General features: G+C 48.1%; 1 protein-coding gene across 10 annotated transcripts in view; it reads left to right on the forward strand.

Moving 5' to 3' along the window:
- LOC118936402 (WD repeat-containing and planar cell polarity effector protein fritz homolog) overlaps positions 1-26,728 on the forward strand; it is a 184,788-nt gene that overhangs the window by 92,021 nt on the left and 66,039 nt on the right. For all 10 annotated transcript variants that reach the window (XM_036961025.1, XM_036961029.1, XM_036961024.1 and 7 more), the window contains 3 exons: positions 9,641-9,841; positions 23,329-23,761; positions 24,308-24,490. In XM_036961025.1, coding sequence (XP_036816920.1) covers positions 9,641-9,841; positions 23,329-23,761; positions 24,308-24,490 — 817 coding nt within the window. The remainder of the gene's footprint in view (positions 1-9,640; positions 9,842-23,328; positions 23,762-24,307; positions 24,491-26,728) is intronic.

Below are 26,728 nucleotides of genomic sequence, written 5' to 3' on the forward strand. Positions count from 1 at the left end.
TATACCAGCCGTATGGTGAGACCTCTATACCAGCCGTATCAGACCACTATACCAGCCGTATGGTGAGACCACTATACCAGCCGTATCAGACCACTATACCAGCCGTATTGTGAGACCTCTATACCAGCCGTATCAGACCACTATACCAGCCGTATTGTGAGACCTCTATACCAGCCGTATCAGACCACTATACCAGCCGTATGGTGAGACCTCTATACCAGCCGTATCAGACCACTATACCAGCCGTATCAGAACACTATACCAGCCCTATGGTGAGACCACTATACCAGCCGTATCAGACCACTATACCAGCCGTATTGTGAGACCTCTATACCAGCCGTATCAGACCACTATACCAGCCGTATTGTGAGACCTCTATACCAGCCATATCAGACCACTATACCAGCCGTATCAGACCTCTATACCAGCCGTATCAGACCACTATACCAGCCTTATCAGACCACTATACCAGCCGTATCAGACCACTATACCAGCCGTATCAGACCACTATACCAGCCGTATCAGACCTCTATACCAGCCGTATCAGACCACTATACCAGTCGTATGGTGGGACCACTATACCAGCCGTATCAGACCTCTATACCAGCCGTATCAGACCACTATACCAGTCGTATGGTGGGACCACTATACAGGCAGTATGGTGGGACCACTATACCAGCCGTATCAGACCACTATAGCAGCCGTGTCAGAACACTATACCAGCCGTATGGTGAGACCACTATAACAGCAGTATCAGACCACTATACCAGCCGTATCAGACCACTATACCAGCCGTATGGTGAGACCTCTATACCAGCCGTATGGTGAGACCACTATACCAGCAGTATCAGACCACTATACAAGCCGTATCAGACCACTATACCAGCCGTATGGTGAGAACTCTATACCAGCCGTATCAGACCACTATACCAGCCTTATGGTGAGACCTCTATACCAGCCGTATCAGACCACTATAGCAGCCGTATCAGACCTCTATACCAGCCGTATCAGACCACTATACCAGCCGTATTGTGAGACCTCTATACCAGCCGTATCAGACCTCTATACCAGCCGTATCAGACCACTATACCAGCCGTATCAGACCACTATACCAGCCGTATCAGACCACTATACCAGCTGTATGGTGAGACCACTATACCAGCAGTATCAGACAACTATACCAGCCGTATCAGACCACTATACCAGCCGTATGGTGAGACCACTATACCAGCCGTATCAGACCTCTATACCAGCCGTATCAGACCACTATACCAGCCGTATCAGACCACTATACCAGCCGTATGGTGAGACCTCTATACCAGCCGTATGGTGAGACCTCTATACCAGCCGTATCAGACCACTATACCAGCCGTATGGTGAGACCACTATACCAGCAGTGTCAGAACACTATACCAGCCGTATCAGACCACTATACCAGCCGTATCAGACCACTATACCAGCCGTATCAGAACACTATACCAGCCGTATGGTGAGACCACTATACCAGCAGTATCAGACCACTATACCAGCCGTATCAGACCACTATACCAGCCGTATGGTGAGACCTCTATACCAGCCGTATGGTGAGAACTCTATACCAGCCGTATCAGACCACTATACCAGCCGTATCAGACCACTATACCAGCCGTATCAGACCTCTATACCAGCCGTAGCAGACCACTATACCAGCCGTATTGTGAGACCTCTATACCAGCCGTATCAGACCACTATACCAGCCGTATTGTGAGACCTCTATACCAGCCGTATCAGACCTCTATACCAGCCGTATCAGACCACTATACCAGCCGTATCAGACCACTATACCAGCCGTATCAGACCACTATACCAGCTGTATGGTGAGACCACTATACCAGCAGTATCAGACAACCTTACCAGCCGTATCAGACCACTATACCAGCCGTATCAGACCACTATACCAGCCGTATCAGACCACTATACCAGCTGTATGGTGAGACCACTATACCAGCAGTATCAGACAACTTTACCAGCCGTATCAGACCTCTATACCAGCCGTATCAGACCACTATACCAGCCGTATGGTGAGACCTCTATACCAGCCGTATGGTGAGACCTCTATACCAGCCGTATCAGACCACTATACCAGCCGTATGGTGAACCACTATACCAGCTGTATCAGCCCACTATACCAGCCGTATCAGACCTCTATACCAGCCGTATCAGACCACTATACCAGCCGTATGGTGAGACCACTATACCAGCCGTATCAGACCACTATACCAGCCGTATTGTGAGACCTCTATACCAGCCGTATCAGACCACTATACCAGCCGTATTGTGAGACCTCTATACCAGCCGTATCAGACCACTATACCAGCCGTATTGTGAGACCTCTATACCAGCTGTATCAGACCACTATACCAGCAGTATCCGACCACTATACCAGCCGTATCAGACCACTATACCAGCCGTATCAGACCACTATACCAGCCGTATCAGACCACTATACCAGCCGTATAAGAACACTATACCAGCCGTATGGTGAGACCTCTATACCAGCCGTATCAGACCACTATACCAGCCATATCAGACCACTATACCAGCCGTATGGTGAGACCACTATACCAGCCATATCAGACCACTATACCAGCCGTATGGTGAGACCTCTATACCAGCCTTATCAGACCACTACACCAGCCGTATGGTGAGACCTCTATACCAGCCGTATCAGACCACTATACCAGCCATATCAGACCACTATACCAGCCGTATCAGACCACTATACCAGCCGTATCAGAACACTATACCAGCCGTATGGTGAGACCTCTATACCAGCCGTATCAGACCACTATACCAGCAATATCAGACTACTATACCAGCCATATCAGACCTCTATACCAGCCGTATGGTGAGACCTCTATACCAGCCGTATGGTGAGACCTCTATACCAGCCGTATGGTGAGACCTCTATACCAGCCGTATGGTGAGACCTCTATACCAGCCGTATGGTGAGACCTCTATACCAGCCGTATGGTGAGACCAATATAACAGCCGTATCAGACCACTATACCAGCTGTATCAGACCTCTATACCAGCCGTATGGTGAGACCACTATACCAGCCGTATGGTGAGACCACTATACCAGCCGTATCAGACCACTATACCAGCCGTATGGTGAGACCTCTATACCAGCCGTATCAGACCACTATACCAGCCGTATTGTGAGACCTCTATACCAGCCGTATCAGACCACTATACCAGCCGTATTGTGAGACCTCTATACCAGCCGTATCAGACCACTATACCAGCCGTATTGTGAGACCTCTATACCAGCTGTATCAGACCACTATACCAGCAGTATCCGACCACTATACCAGCCGTATGGTGAGACCTCTATACCAGCCGTATCAGACCTCTATACCAGCCATATGGTGAGACCTCTATACCAGCCGTATCAGACCACTATACCAGCCATATCAGACCACTATACCAGCCGTATGGTGAGACCACTATACCAGCCATATCAGACCACTATACCAACCGTATGGTGAGACCTCTATACCAGCCGTATCAGACCACTATACCAGCCGTATGGTGAGACCTCTATACCAGCCGTATCAGACCACTATACCAGCAGTATCAGACTACTATACCAGCCATATCAGACCTCTATACCAGCCGTATGGTGAGACCTCTATACCAGCCGTATGGTGAGACCTCTATACCAGCCGTATCAGACCACTATACCAGCCGTATCAGACCACTATACCAGCCGTATCAGACCACTATACCAGCCGTATCAGAACACTATACCAGCCGTATGGTGAGACCACTATACCAGCCGTATGGTGAGACCACTATACCAGCCGTATCAGACCACTATACCAGCCGTATGGTGAGACCACTATACCAGCCGTATGGTGAGACCTCTATACCAGCCGTATCAGACCACTATACCAGCAGTATCAGACTACTATACCAGCCATATCAGACCTCTATACCAGCCGTATGGTGAGACCTCTATACCAGCCGTATGGTGAGACCTCTATACCAGCCGTATCAGACCACTATACCAGCCGTATCAGACCACTATACCAGCCGTATCAGACCACTATACCAGCCGTATCAGACCACTATACCAGCCGTATCAGACCACTATACCAGCCGTATGGTGAGACCTCTATACCAGCCGTATGGTGAGACCTCTATACCAGCCGTATGGTGAGACCAATATACCAGCCGTATCAGACCACTATACCAGCTGTATCAGACCTCTATACCAGCCGTATCAGACCACTATACCAGCCGTATGGTGAGACCTCTATACCAGCCGTATCAGACCTCTATACCAGCCGTATGGTGAGACCTCTATACCAGCCGTATGGTGAGACCTCTATACCAGCCGTATCAGACCACTATACCAGCCGTATCAGACCTCTATACCAGCCGTATCAGACCACTATACCAGCCGTATCAGACCACTATACCAGCCGTATGGTGAGACCTCTATACCAGTCGTATGGTGAGACCTCTATACCAGCCGTATCAGAACACTATACCAGCCGTATGGTGAGACCTCTATACCAGCCGTATGGTGAGACCTCTATACCAGCCGTATGGTGAGACCTCTATACCAGCCGTATGGTGAGACCTCTATACCAGCCGTATGGTGAGACCTCTATACCAGCCGTATGGTGAGACCTCTATACCAGCCGTATGGTGAGACCAATATACCAGCCGTATCAGACCACTATACCAGCCGTATCAGACCTCTATACCAGCCGTATCAGACCTCTATACCAGCCGTATCAGACCACTATACCAGCCGTATCAGACCTCTATACCAGCCGTATGGTGAGACCTCTATACCAGCCGTATGGTGAGACCTCTATACCAGCAGTATCAGACCTCTATACCAGCCGTATCAGAACACTATACCAGCAGTATCAGACCACTATACCAGCCGTATCAGACCACTATACGAGCCGTATGGTGAGACCTCTATGCCAGCAGTATCAGAACACTATACCAGCTGTATGGTGAGACCTCTATACCAGCCGTATGGTGAGACCACTATACCAGCCGTATCAGACCACTATACCAGCCGTATCAGACCTCTATACCAGCCGTTAGAACTATAATGTCCTCAGTTCTTTCTCTCCTTTGTTTGTGGTGCTGTTTAAAGTCGTTGGTCCGTCTACTCCTACATTATTAATGTGGTGCTGTTTAAAGTCGTTGGTCCGTCTACTCCTACATTATTAATGTGGTGCTGTTTAAAGTCGTTGGTCCGTCTACTCCTACATTATTAATGTGGTGCTGTTTAAAGTCGTTGGTCCGTCTACTCCTACATTATTAATGTGGTGCTGTTTAAAGTCGTTGGTCCGTCTACTCCTACATTATTAATGTGGTGCTGTTTAAAGTCGTTGGTCCGTCTACTCCTACATTATTAATGTGGTGCTGTTTAAAGTCGTTGGTCCGTCTACTCCTACATTATTAATGTATTGCTGTTTAAAGTCGTTGGTCAGTCTACTCCTACATTATTAATGTGGTGCTGTTTAAAGTCGTTGGTCCGTCTACTCCTACATTATTAATGTGGTGCTGTTTAAAGTCGTTGGTCCATCTACTCCTACATTATTAATGTGGTGCTGTTTAAAGTCGTTGGTCCGTCTACTCCTACATTATTAATGTGGTGCTGTTTAAAGTCGTTGGTCAGTCTACTCCTACATTATTAATGTGGTGCTGTCTAAAGTCGTTGGTCCGTCTACTCCTACATTATTAATGTGGTGCTGTTTAAAGTCGTTGGTCCGTCTACTCCTACATTATTAATGTGGTGCTGTTTAAAGTCGTTGGTCCGTCTACCCCTACATTATTAATGTGGTGCTGTTTAAAGTCGTTGGTCCGTCTACTCCTACATTATTAATGTATTGCTGTTTAAAGTCGTTGGTCCGTCTACTCCTACATTATTAATGTGGTGCTGTTTAAAGTCGTTGGTCAGTCTACTCCTACATTATTAATGTGGTGCTGTCTAAAGTCGTTGGTCCGTCTACTCCTACATTATTAATGTGGTGCTGTTTAAAGTCGTTGGTCCGTCTACTCCTACATTATTAATGTGGTGCTGTTTAAAGTCGTTGGTCCGTCTACCCCTACATTATTAATGTGGTGCTGTTTAAAGTCGTTGGTCCGTCTACTCCTACATTATTAATGTATTGCTGTTTAAAGTCGTTGGTCAGTCTACTCCTACATTATTAATGTGGTGCTGTCTAAAGTCGTTGGTCCGTCTACTCCTACATTATTAATGTGGTGCTGTCTAAAGTCGTTGGTCCGTCTACTCCTACATTATTAATGTATTGCTGTTTAAAGTCGTTGGTCCGTCTACTCCTACATTATTAATGTGGTGCTGTCTAAAGTCGTTGGTCCGTCTACTCCTACATTATTAATGTATTGCTGTTTAAAGTCGTTGGTCCGTCTACTCCTACATTATTAATGTGTTGCTGTTTAAAGTCGTTGGTCTGTCTACTCCTACATTATTAATGTATTGCTGTTTAAAGTCGTTGGTCCATCTACTCCTACATTATTAATGTATTGCTGTTTAAAGTCGTTGGTCTGTCTACTCCTACATTATTAATGTATTGCTGTTTAAAGTCGTTGGTCTGTCTACTCCTACATTATTAATGTATTGCTGTTTAAAGTCGTTGGTCAGTCTACTCCTACATTATTAATGTATTGCTGTTTAAAGTCGTTGGTCTGTCTACTCCTACATTATTAATGTATTGCTGTTTAAAGTCGTTGGTCTGTCTACTCCTACATTATTAATGTATTGCTGTTTAAAGTCGTTGGTCAGTCTACTCCTACATTATTAATGTATTGCTGTTTAAAGTCGTTGGTCTGTCTACTCCTACATTATTAATGTATTGCTGTTTAAAGTCGTTGGTCTGTCTACTCCTACATTATTAATGTATTGCTGTTTAAAGTCGTTGGTCAGTCTACTCCTACATTATTAATGTGGTGCTGTTTAAAGTCATTGGTCTGTCTACTCCTACATTATTAATGTATTGCTGTTTAAAGTCGTTGGTCAGTCTACTCCTACATTATTAATGTGGTGCTGTTTAAAGTCATTGGTCCGTCTACTCCTACATTATTAATGTGTTGCTGTTTAAAGTCGTTGGTCTGTCTACTCCTACATTATTAATGTGGTGCTGTTTAAAGTCGTTGGTCTGTCTACTCCTACATTATTAATGTGGGGGGGGGGGGGGGGGGGTGTTGGGGTTGTTATTTTGGAAATGAGCATATTTTTGGGACGTGCCGCCACGCTCTGCGTGCCACAGTGCTGTAATGAGCTCTCTGGGTGCTTGGGGGGGAGACGTCTCTCCGCCCCCACACACCGGTCCCCTCACACGCCCACACCGAGCCCCAACGAGACGGACAGGTGACATTGCAGGTATGGTAGTGTGGTCCATGTCTCTATGTTCCTCAGATCATTGTCTGAGCCATTTCAAATAGTATTTCATTGAGCTTTATCTGTTGCCCTGAACACACAATGGAGTCAGCAGCTCTATTCATACATGCATACGCACACTAGGAGGAGGAGAATGGAGGAGAGGGGGATGTAGGAATGGAGGAGAGAGTGGATAGGGGGATGTAGGAATGGAGGAGAGAGAGAAGAGGGGGATAAAATAATGGAGGAGAGAGAGCAGAGGGGATGTAGGAATGGAGGAGAGAGAGGAGAGGGGATGTAGGAATGGAGGAGAGAGAGGAGAAAGCATGTAGGAATGGAGGAGAGAGAGGAGAGGGGATGTAGGAATGGAGGAGAGAGAGGAGAGGGGATGTAGGAATGGAGGAGAGAGAGGAGAGAGGATGTAGGAATGGAGGAGAGAGAGGAGAGAGGATGTAGGAATGGAGGAGCGAGAGGAGAGGGGATGTAGGAATGGAGGAGAGAGAGGAGAGAGGATGTAGGAATGGAGGAGAGAGAGGAGAGTGGATGTAGGAATGGAGGAGAGAGAGGAGAGAGGATGTTGGAGAGAGGAGAGAGGATGTAGGGATGTAGGAGAGAGGATGTAGGCATGGAGGAGAGAGAGGATAGAAGATGTAGGAGAGAGGATGTAGGAGAAAGAGGATGTAGGATGTAGAATGAGAGAGGATGTAGGATGAGAGAGAAGAGAGGATGTAGGATGAGAGAGGATAGAGGATGTAGGATGAGAGAGGAGAGAGGATAGAGGATGTAGGATGAGAGAAGAGAGAGGATGTAGGATGAGAGAGGAGAGAGGATGTAGGATGAGAGAGGATAAAGGATGAGAGAGAAGAGAGGATGTAGGATGAGAGAGGAGAGAGGATGTAAGATGAGAGAGAAGAGAGGATGTAGGATGAGAGAGGAGTTTTAGGAGGAAAGATCATCAGAAGAGAAGAGGACTGGTGTAGCTGAAGAATGAATACATAAACAAATGAATGGATGTTTAAACATCACGTATCTCTTCACCCCTTCATCCTCTGTCCTCCATTTTGTCTCCTCCACCCTTTTGCTTTCCCATCTGTTTGCTGGTCAGCAATAATCAAAACCACTTTCTGGGGGATTAGTTAGCAGCCTCTTTTTCTAGTTTAGCCCAGTGGACCAGGGCTGGGCTGTACCATCCAGGGGACCGGGGCTGGGCTGTACCATCCAGGGGGCTAGGGGGTAGTGGAGGGGGGGGGGGGGGGGGGGGGGGGGGGGGGTCAGGGGAGGGAGATCCCCTTATCAGGTCCCTTCTTCTGGAGCCAGACGTACGGCAGGAGCGATTGCTTTCAGAGCCCCCCTGTCCCGCCCCGCATGCCCCTCCCGTGCCCCCACAAAAGCCTGCTAGTAATGTGATAATGGCAGCGTTAGCAGTTAGCTTAGCGGTGCGGACTGGAGCGCGTGCGGGAGAGGGGGGGGGGGGGGGGGGGGTGCATGACCAAGAAGTCTCATCCAAATATATGGATGATCTTTGTTGTGACTGAAATCACACTTGGCTTCGAATGTAAAAAAAATGGGGGGGGGGGGGGGGGGGGGGGGGGTTGATACGTCAGGGGTAAGAAGGGTCTTTGATGATGTGACTTGTGTTGTCTGTATTCTACAACATTTGGGAGGGAGACAGAAAGAGGGAGGGAGAGGGGGAAAGTGCAGGAGGGAGAGAGACAAGGATGGAAGGAGAATGAAAGAGGGAAAAAGAGAGGGAGGGGGGAGAGTGAATGAGAGAGAGAGAAAAAGACAGGGATAGAGACAGAATAAGAGGGAGGGAGGGAGGGAGGGAGGGAGGGAGGGAGGGAGGGAGGGAGGGAGGGAGGGAGGGAGGGAGGGAGACAGACAGACAGACAGACAGAGGGAGGGGGGGGAGGAAAGAGATTATGGTTTCTAGTGGCCTGACGTTAGCTGTCTCTTCACCTCCCCTCTCAACAGTCAACATCCCAGGGAAAGAAATGTTAGTAACAGTGTCTCTCTCTCTCTCTCTAGGTGTTGTGTGTAGTAGCAGTGTGTCTCTCTCTCTAGGTGGTGTGTATAGTAACAGTGTGTGTAGTAACAGTGTCTCTCTCTCTCTAGGTGGTGTGTGTAGTAACAGTGTGTGTAGTAACAGTGTGTGTAGTAACAGTGTGTGTAGTAACAGTGTGTAGTAACAGTGTGTGTAGTAACAGTGTCTCTCTCTCTCTCTAGGTGGTGTGTGTGGAGGTGCGTGGCCCCGCAGGGCGCAGGCAGGGCAGGCGTGTGGATCTGAACTGTCTCCAGGACGTAGCAGTGTGTTGGTGCTCCCTGACTAACACTAATGATGAACTGTGGCCCTGGAACCCGAGCCACACACACACTGACAGGGACAACCTAGTGTTACTGAGCTGCTCCAGTACAGATGGCCTCAAGGTTAACACACACACTCTCTCACACTCACACACACACACACACACACACACACACATATACAACCTCTTCTATAATAACACACATTACCTCTTCTATAATAACACACATTACCTCTTCTATAATAACACACATTACCTCTTCAATAGTAACACACATTACCTCTTCTATAATAACACACATTACCTCTTCTATAATAACACACATTACCTCTTCAATATTAACACACATTACCTCTTCTATAATAACACACATTACCTCTTCAATATTAACACACCATACCTCTTCTATAATAACACACATTACCTCTTCAATATTAACACACATTACCTCTTCTATAATAACACATACAACCTCTTCTATAATAACACACATTACCTCTTCTATAATAACACACATTACCTCTTCTATAATAACACACATTACCTCTTCAATATTAACACACATTACCTCTTCTATAATAACACACATGACCTCTTCTATAATAACACACATTACCTCTTCAATATTAACACACATTACCTCTTCTATAATAACACACATTACCTCTTCTATAATAACACACATTACCTCTTCTATAATAACACACATTACCTCTTCTATATTAACACACATTACCTCTTCTATAATAACACATACAACCTCTTCTATAATAACACACATTACCTCCTCAATAACACACATACACACACACACACACAACACACAACACACAACACACAGACACACACACACAACACACAACACACAACACACACACACACACACACACACACACACACACACACACACACACAACACACAACACACACACACAACACACACACACAACACACACACAACACACAACACACACACACACACACACACATTGCCTCTTCAATAATACAGGGGTCTTTAATGATAAAGAAGAGATGCTTCAGTGGTCAGGGTTAATGGCCCTCTCTCTCTCTCTCTCTGTCTCTTATTCTATCTTTCCCTCTCTCTCCCTCTCTCTCTCCCCCTCTCTCTCTCTCTCTGTCTCTTATTCTATCTTTCCCTCTCTCTCCCTCTCTCTCTCCCCCTCTCTCTCCCCCTCTCTGTCTCTTATTCTGTCTTTCCCTCTCTCTCCCCCTCTCTGTCTCTTATTCTGTCTTTCCCTCTCTCTCCCTCTCTCTCCCCTCTGTCTCTTATTCTGTCTTTCCCTCTCTCTCCCTCTCTCTCCCCCTCTGTCTCTTATTCTGTCTTTCCCTCTCTCTCCCCCTCTGTCTCTTATTCTGTCTTTCCCTCTCTCTCCCCCTCTGTCTCTTATTCTGTCTTTCCCTCTCTCTCCCCCTCTGTCTCTTATTCTGTCTTTCCCTCTCTCTCCCTCTCTCTCCCTCTCTCTCCCCCTCTGTCTCTTATTCTGTCTTTCCCTCTCTCTCCCTCTCTCTCTCCCCCTCCCCCCAACTCACCCTCTCTTATTCTGTCTTTCCCTCTCTCTTTCCCTCTCTCTCCCTCTCTCTCCCCTCTCTCTCTCCCCCTCTGTCTCTTATTCTGTCTTTCCTTCTCTCTTTCCCTCCCCCTCTCTCTCCCCCTCCCTCCCACTCATTTTCTCTCTCCCTCCCTATCTCTCTCTTGTTCTCTTTCCTTCTCTCTTAACCCCTCTCCCCCCCTCTCGCCCCCCCCCCACTCTCTCTCTCTCTCTCTCTCTCTCTCTCTCTCTCTCTCTCTCTCTCTCTCTCTCTCTCGCTCTTTGTTGTCTGTCATCTTTTCTCTCCTTCCATCTCTCTTTCTCAGAAGAATTCCTCCACACAGTCACTCTGCTCTGTCTGTGTGTGTCTGTGTGTGTGTGTGTATGTGTGTGTATCTGTCTGTGTGCGTGTGTGGATAGGATTTGTGAATGGTGAATTAGCCATCTCAAGGGTGGCGTCTTCCAGTATGTTCTACTGCATCTCCTAAAACAAGGGGAACTAACTAAGCAGGTGATGTGTCTTTACGGTGGTCGTGTGTACGAGAATGCCTGTCTGCTTCCATCTCTCAGCCCCTGTGTGTGTGTCTGTGTGTTTCACCTCCCAGACCCTTTGTGTGTGTGTGTGTGTGTGTGTATGTGTGTGTGTGTGTGTGTGTGTTTCACCTCCCAGACCCTTTGTGTGTGTGTGTGTGTGTGTGTGTGTTTCACCTCCCAGCTCCTGTGATAACCCTATCTGTGACCTGTTTCCCAGGCAACATGCGTAGGAATAACATACTGAAACCCAAATGACCGAACAAACACGGCGTAAGCCCTCGCGCCTCGCACCTCTGTAAACGAATGTAAACATGCTCCAGCGTAGAGAAGACAGGGAAGAAGAGCGTTACCAATCGCAGGAAAACAACATGCTAAAGAAGAGGAAACATGAATATTGAAATCATCAAAGCAGACGTAGGCTTTTCTTCTTGTTCTGGAAGGCTCTCTGCACTGGTTTATCACACTCCTCCTTCACCTAGTTCTTTTATTTATGTCCACCTCCCTCCCTCCCTCCCTCCCTCCCTCCCTCCCTCCCTCCCTCATCCTTCCTCTCCTCTCCTCCCTCCCTCCCTCCCTCCCTCCCTCCCTCCCTCCCTCCCTCCCTCCCTCCCTCCCTCCCTCCCTCATCCTTCCTCTCCTCTCTCCTCCCTCCCTGCCTCCCTCCCTCCCTCCCTCTCCTCTCCTCTCTCCTCCCTCCTCCCTCCCTGCCACCCTCCCTACCTCCCTCCCCTCCTCCCCTCTCCTCCCTCCCCTTCTCATCTCTCCTCCTTCCCTCCCTCCCTCCCTCATCCCTCCCCACTCCTCCCTCTCCTCTCTACTCCCTCCTCATTCCTTCCTCCCCTCTCCTCCCTCCCCTTCTCATCTCTCCTCCCTCCCTCCTCCCCTCCTCCCCCGCCCCTCCCTCTCCTCTCTCCTCCCTCACCTTCTCCTCCCTCCTCCCTCTCCTTCCTCCTCCTCCTCGCCTCTCCTCCCTCCCTCCCTCCCTCCCTCCCTCCCTCCCTCCCTCCCTCCCTCCCTCCCTCCCTCCCTCCCCTCTTTCCACCTCTCCTCCCTCCTCCCCCTCTCCCCCTCCTCCCTCTTCTCCCTCTCTCCCCCTCTTCCCTCCTTCCTCCCTTCCTCCATTCCCCCCCCCCCCTCTCCTCCTCCATGATTTTAAAGGAACATTAAAGTCCCCTTTCCTGAATCTAATGAAAGTGTTTGTCATTTTTCAAATGCGAGGTGTCAAATTAAGTGTGTGTGCTTTTGCGTACGTGCGTGTGTACCAGCGTGTGTTTGATGGCGCGGTGTGAAATTAAGCAAGCAGTTTATTTAAGAGGTGTGGAGAGAATCAAACACTCAGAGCTCATCTGAGGAGACGAAGGAGAAGAGAGCCAGAGACTTCAATCACTTCAAGCTCATATATATGTTCCTTTTGTTGAGCCAGCTATCTGCCATGCTAAGCCCATTTAACACTCACTCCCTGCATTTAAAACCCTGATTCCTGTTCCCTATGTGGTCTTAGTTCTATACAACACGACAAATATGATTTAGGATTTATTTAACATTTAGTTAACATTTTTAATGATTCCTGGAATTTCAGTGAAAAAAATGAGATGTTTTTATTTCAAGTCTGTTTTGTGTTCAGTGTCGGGGGAGGTATTCTGTGTGTGTGTGTGTGTTGGGGGGGGCTGTGTGTGGGGGGGTCGGTGTGTGTGTGTGTTGGGGGGGGGGGGGTCTGTGTGTGTGTGTGTTGGGGGGGTCTGTGTGTGTGTGTGTTGGGGGGGGTCTGTGTGTGTTTGTGTGGGGGGGTCTGTGTGTTTGTGTGGGGATAACATCCAATCCCTCCCTCCATGGTGTATCTAGATAACATCCCATCTTCCCTCCACTGTGTCTCTAGATAACATCCAATCCCTCCCTCCATGGTGTATCTAGATAACATCCCATCTTCCCTCCACTGTGTCTCTAGATAACATCCAATCCCTCCCTCCATGGTGTATCTAGATAACATCCCATCTTCCCTCCACGGTGTCTCTAGATAACATCCATCCCTCTCTGGTCTCTCTAGATAACATCCCTCCCTCCATACTGACTCTAGATCACATCCATTCTTCCCTCCATGGTCTCTCTAGATAACATCCATCCCTCCCTGGTCTCTCTAGATAACATCCCATTCTTCCATCCATGGTGTCTCTAGATAACATTCTTCCCTCCATGGTGTCTCTAGATAACATCCATCCCTCCATGGTCTCTCTAGATAACATCCATCCCTCCATGGTGTCTCTAGATAACATCCCATTCTTCCATCCATGGTGTCTCTAGATAACATCCATCCCTCTCTGGTCTCTCTAGATAACATCCCTCCCTCCATACTGACTCTAGATCACATCCATTCTTCCATCCATGGTGTCTCTAGATAACATCCATTCTTCCATCCATGATGTCTCTAGATAACACTATTCCCTCCATGGTGTCTCTAGATAACATTCTTCCATCCATGATGTCTCTAGATAACATCCATTCTTCCCTCCATGGTGTCTCTAGATAACATCCATTCTTCCCTCCATGGTGTCTCTAGATAACATCCATTCTTCCCTCCATGATGTCTCTAGATAACATCCATCCCTCCCTGGTCTCTCTAGATAACATCCCATTCTTCCATCCATGGTGTCTCTAGATAACACTATTCCCTCCATGGTGTCTCTAGATAACATCCATACCTCCATGGTGTCTCTAGATAACATCCCATTCTTCCATCCATGGTGTCTCTAGATAACATCCATTCTTCCATCCATGGTGTCTCTAGATAACATTCTTCCCTCCATGGTGTCTCTAGATAACATTCTTCCATCCATGGTGTCTCTAGATAACATTCTTCCCTCCATGGTGTCTCTAGATAACATCCCATTCTTCCATCCATGGTGTCTCTAGATAACATTCTTCCATCCATGGTGTCTCTAGATAACATTCTTCCCTCCATGGTGTCTCTAGATAACATCCCATTCTTCCATCCATGGTGTCTCTAGATAACACTATTCCCTCCATGGTGTCTCTAGATAACATCCCATTCTTCCATCCATGGTGTCTCTAGGTAACATTCTTCCATCCATGGTGTCTCTAGATAACACTATTCCCTCCATGGTGTCTCTAGATAACATCCATCCCTCCATGGTGTCTCTAGATAACATCCATTCTTCCATCCATGGTGTCTCTAGATAACATCCCATTCTTCCATCCATGGTGTCTCTAGATAACATCCATTCTTCCCTCCATGATGTCTCTAGATAACATCCATTCTTCCATCCATGGTGTCTCTAGATAACATCCCATTCTTCCATCCATGATGTCTCTAGATAACATCCATTCTTCCATCCATGATGTCTCTAGATAACATCCATTCTTCCATCCATGGTGTCTCTAGATAACATCCATTCTTCCATCCATGGTGTCTCTAGATAACATCCCATTCTTCCATCCATGGTGTCTCTAGGTAACATTCTTCCATCCATGGTGTCTCTAGATAACATTCTTCCCTCCATGATGTCTCTAGATAACATCCATCCATCCATGGTGTCTCTAGATAACATCCATTCTTCCATCCATGATGTCTCTAGATAACATCCATTCTTCCATCCATGGTGTCTCTAGATAACATCCATTCTTCCATCCATGATGTCTCTAGATAACATCCATTCTTCCATCCATGGTGTCTCTAGATAACATCCCATTCTTCCATCCATGGTGTCTCTAGATAACATTCTTCCCTCCATGGTGTCTCTAGATAACATCCATTCTTCCATCCATGGTGTCTCTAGATAACATCCATTCTTCCCTCCATGGTGTCTCTAGATAACATCCATTCTTCCATCCATGATGTCTCTAGATAACATCCATTCTTCCATCCATGGTGTCTCTAGATAACATCCATTCTTCCCTCCATGATGTCTCTAGATAACATCCATTCTTCCATCCATGGTGTCTCTAGATAACATCCATTCTTCCCTCCATGGTGTCTCTAGATAACATCCATCCCTCCATGATGTCTCTAGATAACATCCATTCTTCCATCCATGGTGTCTCTAGATAACATCCATTATTCCATCCATGGTGTCTCTAGATAACATTCTTCCCTCCATGGTGTCTCTAGATAACATTCTTCCATCCATGGTGTCTCTAGATAACATCCTTCCCTCCATGATGTCTCTAGATAACATCCTTCCCTCCATGATGTCTCTAGATAACATCCATTCTTCCATCCATGGTGTCTCTAGATAACATCCATCCCTCCATGGTGTCTCTAGATAACATCCATTCTTCCCTCCATGGTGTCTCTAGATAACATCCATCCATCCATGGTGTCTCTAGATAACATCCTTCCCTCCATGATGTCTCTAGATAACATCCATTCTTCCCTCCATGGTGTCTCTAGATAACATCCATCCATCCATGGTGTCTCTAGATAACATCCTTCCCTCCATGATGTCTCTAGATAACATTCATTATTCCATCCATGATGTCTCTAGATAACATCCATTCTTCCATGGTGTCTCTAGATAACATCCATTCGTCCCTCCATGGTGTCTCTAGATAACATCCATTCCTCCATGGTGTCTCTAGATAACATCCATTCTTCCCTCCATGGTGTCTCTAGATAACATCCATCCCTCCATGGTGTCTCTAGATAACATCCATCCATCCATGGTGTCTCTAGATAACATCCATTCTTCCCTCCATGGTGTCTCTAGATAACATCCATCCATCCATGGTGTCTCTAGATAACATCCATCCCTCCATGGTGTCTCTAGATAACATTCTTCCATCCATGGTGTCTCTAGATAACATCCATCCCTCCATGGTGTCTCTAGATAACATCCATTCTTCCCTCCATGGTGTCTCTAGATAACATCCATCCCTCCATGGTGTCTCTAGATAACATCCATCCATCCATGGTGTCTCTAGATAACATCCATCCCTCCATGGTGTCTCTAGATAACATCCATTCCTCCATGGTGTCTCTAGATAACATCCATCCCTCCATGGTGTCTCTAGATAACATCCATTCCTCCATGGTGTCTCTAGATGACATCCATCCCTCCATGGTGTCTCTAGATAACATCCATTCCTCCATGGTGTCTCTAGATAACATCCCTCCATGGTGTCTCTAGATAACATCCATTCCTCCACTGTGTCTCTAGATAACATCCCTCCACTGTGTCTCTAGATACCATCCCTCCACTGTGTCTCTAGATAACATCCCTCCACTGTGTCTCTAGATAACATCCCTCCACTGTGTCTCTAGATAACATCCCTCCACTGTGTCTCTAGATAACATCCCTCCACTGTGTCTCTAGATAACATCCCTCCACTGTGTCTCTAGATAACATCCCTCTACTGTGTCTCTAGATAACATCCCTCCACTGTGTCTCTAGATAACATCCCTCCACTGTGTCTCTAGATAACATCCCTCCACTGTGTCTCAAGATAACATCCCTCCTCTGTGTCTCTAGATAACATCCCTCCACTGTGTCTCTAGATAACATCCCTCCACTGTGTATCTAGATAACATCCCTCCTCTGTGTCTCTAGATAACATCCCTCCTCTGTGTCTCTAGATAACATCCCTCCTCTGTGTCTCTAGATAACATCCCTCCACTGTGTCTCTAGATAACATCCCTCCACTGTGTCTCTAGATAACATCCCTCCACTGTGTCTCTAGATAACATTCCTCCACTGTGTCTCTAGATAACATCCCTCCTCTGTGTCTCTAGATAACATCCCTCCACTGTGTCTCTAGATAACATCCCTCCACTGTGTCTCTAGATAACATCAGGACTGAAAGTGGAAAAAATGATTGTTTTTCTTTAGTTAGACACCAAACAAATAATGAAACTCAGTCAAAGGACAGCAGCATTGTTTCCTCAACATAGAACAAAACGTTGAATTAATGACTTAGATTCAATGCTCTGTATTTGCTGAAATGTAACAATTTGTGTTATGATTTCAGAAGACCTCTTAGATTTGTGTTACACCAACGGTTAAGGTCTGAACAGCGCTGTATAGTCTTACAGCTACTGTGTGTGTGTGTGTGTGTGTGTGTGTGTGTGTGTGTGTGTGTGTGTGTGTGTGTGTGTGTGTGTGTGTGTGTGTGTGTGTGTGTGTGTGTGTGTGTGTGTGTGTGTGCCCATGTTTGTGTACATGTTGACTTTGTCTAACCGTACCAACCTTCTACCCCCCACCCCCCCCCCCCCAAGCTTATTAATTCTCATCACCAAAACGTCCCTCCACCCTCTCCCTCCCTTCACTCACCCCCCTCCCTCCCCTCTCCCTGCCCCCCTCACTCACTCCCTTCACTCACATCCCTCCCTTCCCCCCCATCCCTCCTTCACTCTGTCTCTGCCCCTGTCTTTCTGTGCTCTGTGAGCTGTGTAATTGTCTGTGTGAGGCCCGGTGCTGTGAACAAGGGGCCAGGCTCTCAGCTGGCCCCACCCCTGTTATCTTCCCAGTGCCGGGGAAGGAGAGGAGAACAACAGAGAAGAATAGTTTGGACCAGTTACTGAAACCAATAGACAGGAGTAGTCCCAAACCTGCTTACTATGGAGGAGACAGTCTCCCTACCAACAAATGAGGGAGAGGGAAATGAGGGAGGTCCTACTCCTATCCCTACTCCTATCCCTACCCCTGCTCCTACCCCTACCCCTGCTCCTACTCCTAACCCTCCCCCTACTCCTATCTCTACTCCTATCTCTACTCCTACTCCATACCCCTACCCATACTCCTTTCCCTTCTCTTTTCCCTACTCCTACTCCTACCCCTACTCCTACTCCTATCCCTGCTCCTACCCCTGCTCCTACCCCTACTCCTACCCCTATCCCTGCTCCTACTCCTACCCCTATCCCTGCTCCTACTCCTACCCCTATCCCTGCTCCTATCCCTACCCCTCCTCCTACCCCTGCTCCTACTCCTACTCCTATCCCTACTCCTATCCCTACCCCTGCTCTTACCCCTGCTCCTACTCCTACCCCTATCCCTGCTCCTACTTCTACCCCTATCACTATCCCTACCCCTACTTCTACCCCTATCACTATCCCTACTCCTACCCCTACTTCTACCCCTATCACAATCCCTACTCCTACCCCTATCACTATCCCTACACCTACTTCTACCCCTATCACTATCCCTACTCCTACCCCTATCACTATCCCTACCCCTACTTCTACCCCTATCACTATCCCTACCCCTACTTCTACCCCTATCACTATCCCTACCCCTACTTCTACCCCTATCACTATCCCTACTCCTACCCCTACTCCTACCCCTATCACTATCCCTACCCCTACTTCTACCCCTATCACTATCCCTACCCCTACTTCTACCCCTATCACAATCCCTACCCCTACTCCTATCACTATCCCTACCCCTACTCCTACCCCTACCCCTATCACTATCCCTACTCCTATCCCTACCCCTACTCCTACCCCTACTCCTACCCCTATCCCTACCCCTACTTCTATCACTATCCCTACTCCTACCCCTATCACTATCCCTACCCCTACTCCTACCCCTATCACTATCCCTACTCCTACGCCTACTCCTACCCCTATCACTATCCCTACCCCTACTTCTACCCCTATCACTATCCCTACCCCTACTTCTACCCCTATCACTATCCCTACCCCTACTTCTACCCCTATCACAATCCCTACCCCTACTCCTATCCCTATCACTATCCCTACCCCTACTCCTAACCCTACTCCTACCCCTATCACTATCCCTACTCCTATCCCTACCCCTCCTCCTACCCCTACTCCTACCCCTACCCCTACTCCTATCCCTATCACTATCCCTACTCCTACCCCTATCACTATCCCTACCCCTACTCCTATCACTATCCCTACCCCTACTCCTATCCCTATCACTATCCCTACCCCTACTTCTACTCCTATCACAATCCCTACCCCTACTTCTATCTCTATCACTATCCCTACTCCTACCCCTATCACTATCCCTACCCCTACTTCTACCCCTATCACTATCCCTACCCCTACTCCTAACCCTACTCCTATCCCTACCCCTACTCCTATCCCTACCCCTATCACTATCACTATCCCTACTCCTATCCCTACCCCTACTCATATCCCTACCCCTACTCCTACCCCTATCACTATCCCTACCCCTACTTCTACCCCTATCACTATCCCTACCCCTACTTCTACCCCTATCACTATCCCTACTCCTACCCCTATCACTATCCCTACCCTTACCTCTACTCCTACCCCTATCACTATCCCTACCCCTACTCCTATCCCTACCCCTACTCCTATCCCTACCCCTACTCCTACCCCTACTCCTAGCTGTTGTTGAGGAGTGGGAGGGGAGGGGAGGTGTAGCTACCAGCTAGTCCTAGTGAGGAGTGGGAGGGGGGGGGGGGGGGGGGGTGTAGCTACCAGCTAGTCCTGTTGAGGAGTGGGAGGGGGGGGGAGGTGTAGCTACCAGCTAGTCCTATTGAGGAGTGGGAGGGGAGGTGTAGCTACCAGCTAGTCCTGTTTTGGTGGGATCAGGGGGATTTGAAGAGGATAGTCAGGGTAATAACTAAGAGGTGTGGTGATAAGTGTAGTCTAGGTGTGTGGTAGTCAGGGTAATAACTAAGAGGTGTGGTGATAAGTGTAGTCTAGGTGTGTGGTAGTCAGGGTAATAACTAAGAGGTGTGGTGATAAGTGTAGTCTAGGTGTATGGTAGTCAGGGTAATAACTAAGAGGTGTGGTGATAAGTGTAGTCTAGGTGTATGGTAGTCAGGGTAATAACTAAGAGGTGTGGTGATAAGTGTAGTCTAGGTGTGTGACAGAGTGTACGTCTGAGGAGCTGAAGAGTGTGTGTGTGTGTGTGTGAAGTGTGTGTGAGTGTAGTGTGAGGCCCAGCCCTGCAGTCGGGGCAGTACCCAGAGAATGGGGGTCTGTGGCTGGGGCAGGTGTGGCTCACCATGAGGCTGGCAAAATGCCAACCCTCCACCCTCCCCTTAACCTCTGCCTCTCACACACACTCTTAAGCACACACACACACACACACACACACACACACACACACACACTCTCTTTCACTCATCCCCCTTTCTGTGCTGTCAGCACCTCCTCCCCTGCCCACCCCCCTGGGGTGCAAGCAGGAGCTGGCTCGAGGGGATTATGGGAAGAAAAAAAGGAGCCTAAAACAGTCATCTGTTTCCTTCCTGTTGTATTCCCAAATGGCACCCTATTCCCTATTTAGTGCACTGCTTGCGACCAGGGTCCATAGTGGAGCCCAAAGGGATCTGGTCTGAAGTAGTGCACTATAATAGGGGAATAGTGCTCCGGTCTAAAGTAGTGCACTATAATAGGGGAATAGTGCTCTGGTCTAAAGTAGTGCACTGTAATAGGGGAATAGTGCTCCGGTCTAAAGTAGTGCACTATAATAGGGGAATAGGGAACCATTTGTGACTCAGCCCATGGTGGGCAAAACCTGCCTAAGTCTCTTCTTGGCAGAGCCTGACAAACTACCAGCTTTGTTTTGCACCAGGCAGGCAGGGAGATAGGGAGACAGAGAGGCAGGGAGGGAGGGGGGGAGGCAGGGAGGGAGACTAACCAATAGGGAGGGATGGAGATAGACAGGCAGGGAGGGAGGGAGGGAGACAAGCAGGGAGGGAGGCAAGGGAGGGAGACAGGAAGGAAGGGAGGGAGACTGACAGGGAGGGAGACTGACCGATAGAGAGGGAGGGAGACAGGAAGGAAGGGAGGAAGACTGACAAGGAGGGAGACTGATTGATAGGGATGGAGGGAGACAGGAAGGAAGGGAGGGAGACTGACAGGGAGGGAGACTGACCGATAGGGAGGGAGGGAGACTGACTGATAGGGATGGAGGGAGACAGGAAGGAAGGAAGGGAGACTGACAGGGAGGGAGACTGACCGATAGGGAGGGAGGGAGACTGACTGATAGGGATGGAGGGAGACAGGAAGGAAGGGAGGGAGACTGACAGGGAGGTAGGGAGGGAGACTGACCGATAGGGAGGGAGCGAGACGGACCGATTGGGAGGCAGGGAGACTGACCGATAGGGATGGAGGGAGACAGGAAGGAAGGGAGGGAGACTGACAGATAGGGATGGAGGGAGACAGGAAGGAAGGGAGGGAGACTGACAGGGAGGGAGACTGACCGATAGGGATGGAGGGAGACTGATTGATAGGGATGGAGGGAGACAGGAAGGAAGGGAGGGAGGGAGACTGACAGGGAGGGAGGGAGACTGACTGATAGGGATGGAGGGAGACAGGAAGGAAGGGAGGGAGACTGACAGGGAGGGAGACTGACCGATAGGGAGGGAGGGAGACTGATTGATAGGGATGGAGGGAGACAGGAAGGAAGGGAGGGAGGGAGACTGACAGGGAGGGAGGGAGACTGACCGATAGGGAGGGAGGGACAAAATCAGGCACGGAGGGAGACTGACCGATAGGGATGGAGGGAGACAGGAAGGAAGGGAGGGAGGCTGACAGGGAGGGAGACTGACCGATAGGGATGGAGGGAGACAGGAAGGAAGGTAGGCAGACTGACCGATAGGGATGGAGGGAGACAGGAATGAAGGGAGGCAGGCTGACAGGGAGGGAGACTGACCGATAGGGATGGAGGGAGACAGGAAGGAAGGGAGGGAGGGAGACTGACAGGGAGGGAGACTAGCTAAATGAATTACAGTCAGACTGTCACTGTAGCTACACGACATCTATTGTTTGTGTTGCAGTGTTCTGTGTCAGCAGGTGACCGACTTTCTGTCGTTTGTGGGGTTCAATTCAATACAGCTTTATTTGTCCCCTTGGGGCAATTTACGCACCTAGGCAGTGGTATTGTTTGTTGTTTAGTGCATATGTGAAGTAGACTGGTCGGAAATGTGCCAGGAAAACATGTATGACCTTGAGTTGAATGGAGCACTTATCATTGGCTTGTTTGATTGACACTCCATCTCTAGAGGCTGTAGTGAAGCTACACTGTTATTGTTCTCTCTCTCTCTCTCTGAGTCTCTCTCTTTCTCTCTCTCTCTCTCTCTGAGTCTCTCTCTCTTTCTCTCTCTGAGTCTCTCTGTCTCTCTGTCTGTTTTTCTGTCTGTCTGTGTCTCTGTCTCCGTCTGTGTCTCTCTGTCTCTGTGTGTCTCTCTCTCTCTCTCTGAGTCTCTCTCTGAGTCTCTCTGTCTCTCTGTCTGTTTTTCTGTCTGTCTGTGTCTCTGTCTCCGTCTGTGTCTCTGTCTCTGTGTGTGTGTCTCTCTCTCTCTCTCTCTCTCTCTCCTCCTCTGTCTAGCCCGTCTCTCTCTCTCTCTCTCTCTCTCTCTCTATCTATCTCTCTCTCTCTCTCTCCTCCTCTGTCTAGCCCGTCTCTCTCTCTCTCTCTCTCTCCTCCTCTGTCTATCCCGTCTCTCTCTCTCTCTCTCTCTCTCTCTCTCCTCCTCTGTCTATCCCATCTCTCTCTCTCTCTCTCCTCCTCTGTCTATCCCGTCTCTCTCTCTCTCTCCTCCTCTGTCTAACCTGTCTCTCTCTCCCCTCCAGGTGCTCAGCTCCATGTGTACTGAGGGTGACCTGTTGGATCTCTGCTTCAGTCTCGTGCAGCCGTACCAGCTTCTGTCCGTGGAGCTGCCTGAAGGACCCCAAGGATCCCACACCACCACCACCACCGGGACGTCCTGGGCAGATGCCTGTGTGTACGAGTGCGCCCGCGGCCGCCTCCAACGTCTCTCGGCGACCCGTATCCCCGTCTCCTCGCGCCCTGTCTCCTGCTGCCGCCACCCCTCCTCAACCACCCTGCTACTGGGCCTCAGCGACTCCTCTCTGGTCCTCTACGATGAGAGGAGAGGGGTGTCGCTGCTTGCCCCCTGCCCCATCCCGCCCGTCCTTGTGGCCTGGCACCCTGCAGGGGGGGTGGTGGTGGTGGGGGGAGGCCAGGGGGAACTGATGGCTCTGGATCTTGGCTTGGCTCCTCTAGGTATAAACAACTATTATTTTTGACTGGCCAGCACTCACTTTTCACCCATGTTTAAATATATTGTTGAGCATTTTGTATGTTTTATTGAACAGAGGAGAGACAGTGAGGGGTAGAGAGTGTGTCACAAGGTCATTGGGCCGGATTCCAACCAATGCCGACAGCGCTAGACATCTGTGCTGCAGACGAATGGACTGACTGCTCGACCACAACGTTCACTTGAATAGAAGTGGCAACAGAAGCTTTGTTTTAACATGTCTTAGTGGACCACATAGTGAGGTCCGTCTCAGCGTGCAGCTTCCTCAGAGTGTGGTGTGTACGACACACACACCTGAATGGCCTTTCTGTAATAGTCAGACAGATCCATTATACCTGCAGCTTCATTATCTTACAATATACCATTTATTATACAGCATAAAATACTCTCTATTCTAATACCACTTTGTTTTCTGTCATTTTGTGTTGTTTAGACCTGTTGTGTATGAAATAATAATGTAAATAAATGTTAATTAGATGGATTAATCATTTGTAATGATTTTGCCCCTCTAGGGTTGACCCTAGTGGGAGAGGACCCATCCCCAGCCACCACCACTCTGAGGCTTGCCCAGCATCTGCACTGTCCTGGGGGGCTGGAGGGGCTGTGGTGGGCTGGGGGGACGGGGCTGGAGGGAGCTGATACACTGTTGCTGGCCTTCCATGGAGGGCCACTGGCCGCACTGAGGTTCAGACTGGGTGGGTGGAGTGGACAGTACCATGTGTCTCTCTCTCTCTCTCTGTCTGTCTCTCTCTCTCTGTCTCTCTCGCTCGCTGTCTGTCTCTCTCGCTCGCTGTCTGTCTCTCTTGCTGTCTGTCTGTGTCTCGCTGTCTGTCTGTCCCTCTCTCTGTCTCTCTCTGTCTCTGTCTCTCTCTGTCTCGCTCTCTGTCTCTCTCTGTCTCTCTCTCTGTGTCTCTTGGTCTCTGTCTCTCTGTGTCTCTCGGTCTCTGTCTCTCTCGCTGTCTGTCTGTCTCTCTCTCGCTGTCTGTCTCTCTCTCTCTCGCTGTCTGTCTCTCTCTCAATTCAATTCAATTCAAGGGCTTTATTGGCATGGGAAACATGTGTTAACATTGCCAAAGCAAGTGAGGTAGACAACATACAAAGTGAATATATAAAGTGAAAAACAACAAAAATTAACAGTAAACATTACACATACAGAGGTTTCAAAACAGTCAAGACATTACAAATGTCATATTATATATATATATACAGTGTTTTAACAATGTACAAATGGTTAAAGGACACAAGATAAAATAAATAAGCATAAATATGGGTTGTATTTACAATGGTGTGTGTTCTTCACTGGTTGCCCTTTTCTCGTGGCAACAGGTCATACATCTTGCTGCTGTGATGGCACACTGTGGAATTTCACCCAGTAGATATGGGAGTTTTTCAAAATTGGATTTGTTTTCGAATTCTTTGTGGATCTGTGTAATCTGAGGGAAATATGTCTCTCTAATATGGTCATACATTGGGCAGGAGGTTAGGAAGTGCAGCTCAGTTTCCACCTCATTTTGTGGGCATTGAGCGCATAGCCTGTCTTCTCTTGAGAGCCATGTCTTCCTTCGGCGGCCTTTCTCAATAGCAAGGCTATGCTCACTGAGTCTGTACATAGTCAAAGCTTTCCTTAATTTTGGGTCAGTCACAGTAGTCAGGTATTCTGCCGCTGTGTACTCTCTGTTTAGGGCCAAATATCATTCTAGTTTGCTCTGTTTTTTTGTTAATTCTTTCCAATGTGTCAAGTAATTGTCTTTTTGTTTTCTCATGATTTGGTTGGGTCTAATTGTGCTGTTGTCCTGGGGCTCTGTAGGGTGTGTTTGTGTTTGTGAACAGAGCCCCAGGACCAGCTTGCTTAGGGGACTCTTCTCCAGGTTCATCTCTCTGTAGGTGATGGCTTTGTTATGGAAGGTTTGTGAATCGCTTCCTTTTAGGTGGTTGTAGAATTTAACGGCTCTTTTCTGGATTTTGATAATTAGTGGGTATCGGCCTAATTCTGCTCTGCATGCATTATTTGGTGTTCTACGTTGTACACGGAGGATATTTTTGCAGAATTCTGCGTGCAGAGTCTCAATTTGGTGTTTGTCCCATTTTGTGAAGTATTGGTTGGTGAGCGGACCCCAGACCTCACAACCATAAAGGGCAATGGGCTCTATGACTGATTCAAGTATTTTTAGCCAAATCCTAATTGGTATGTTGAAATTTATGTTTCTTTTGATGGCATAGAATGCCCTTCTTGCCTTGTCTCTCAGATCGTTCACAGCTTTGTGGAAGTTACCTGTGGCGCTGATGTTTAGGCCAAGGTATGTATAGTTTTTTGTGTGCTCTAGGGCAACAGTGTCTAGATGGAATTTGTATTTGTGGTCCTGGTGACTGGATCTTTTTTTGGAACACCATTATTTTGGTCTTACTGAGATTTACTGTCAGGGCCCAGGTCTGACAGAATCTGTGCATAAGATCTAGGTGCTGCTGTAGGCCCTCCTTGGTTGGTGACAGAAGCACCAGATCATCGGCAAACTGCAGACATTTGACTTTGGATTCTAGCAGGGTGAGGCCGGGTGCTGCAGACTTTTCTAGTGCCTGCGCCAATTCGTTGATATATATGTTGAAGAGGGTGGGGCTTAAGCTGCATCCCTGTCTAACCCCACGACCCTGTGTGAAGAAATGTGTGTGTTTTTTGCCAATTTTAACCGCACACTTGTTGTTTGTGTACATGGATTTTATAATGTCGTATGTTTTACCCCCAACACCACTTTCCATCAGTTTGTATAGCAGACCCTCATGCCAGATTGAGTCGAAGGCTTTTTTGAAATCAACAAAGCATGAGAAGACTTTGCCTTTGTTTTGGTTTGTTTGGTTGTCAATTAGGGTGTGCAGGGTGAATACATGGTCTGTTGTACGGTAATTTGGTAAAAAGCCAATTTGACATTTGCTCAGTA

This window comes from Oncorhynchus mykiss, chromosome 23 (genome assembly GCF_013265735.2).
Source record: "Oncorhynchus mykiss isolate Arlee chromosome 23, USDA_OmykA_1.1, whole genome shotgun sequence".
NCBI classification, from domain to species: Eukaryota; Metazoa; Chordata; class Actinopteri; order Salmoniformes; family Salmonidae; genus Oncorhynchus; species Oncorhynchus mykiss.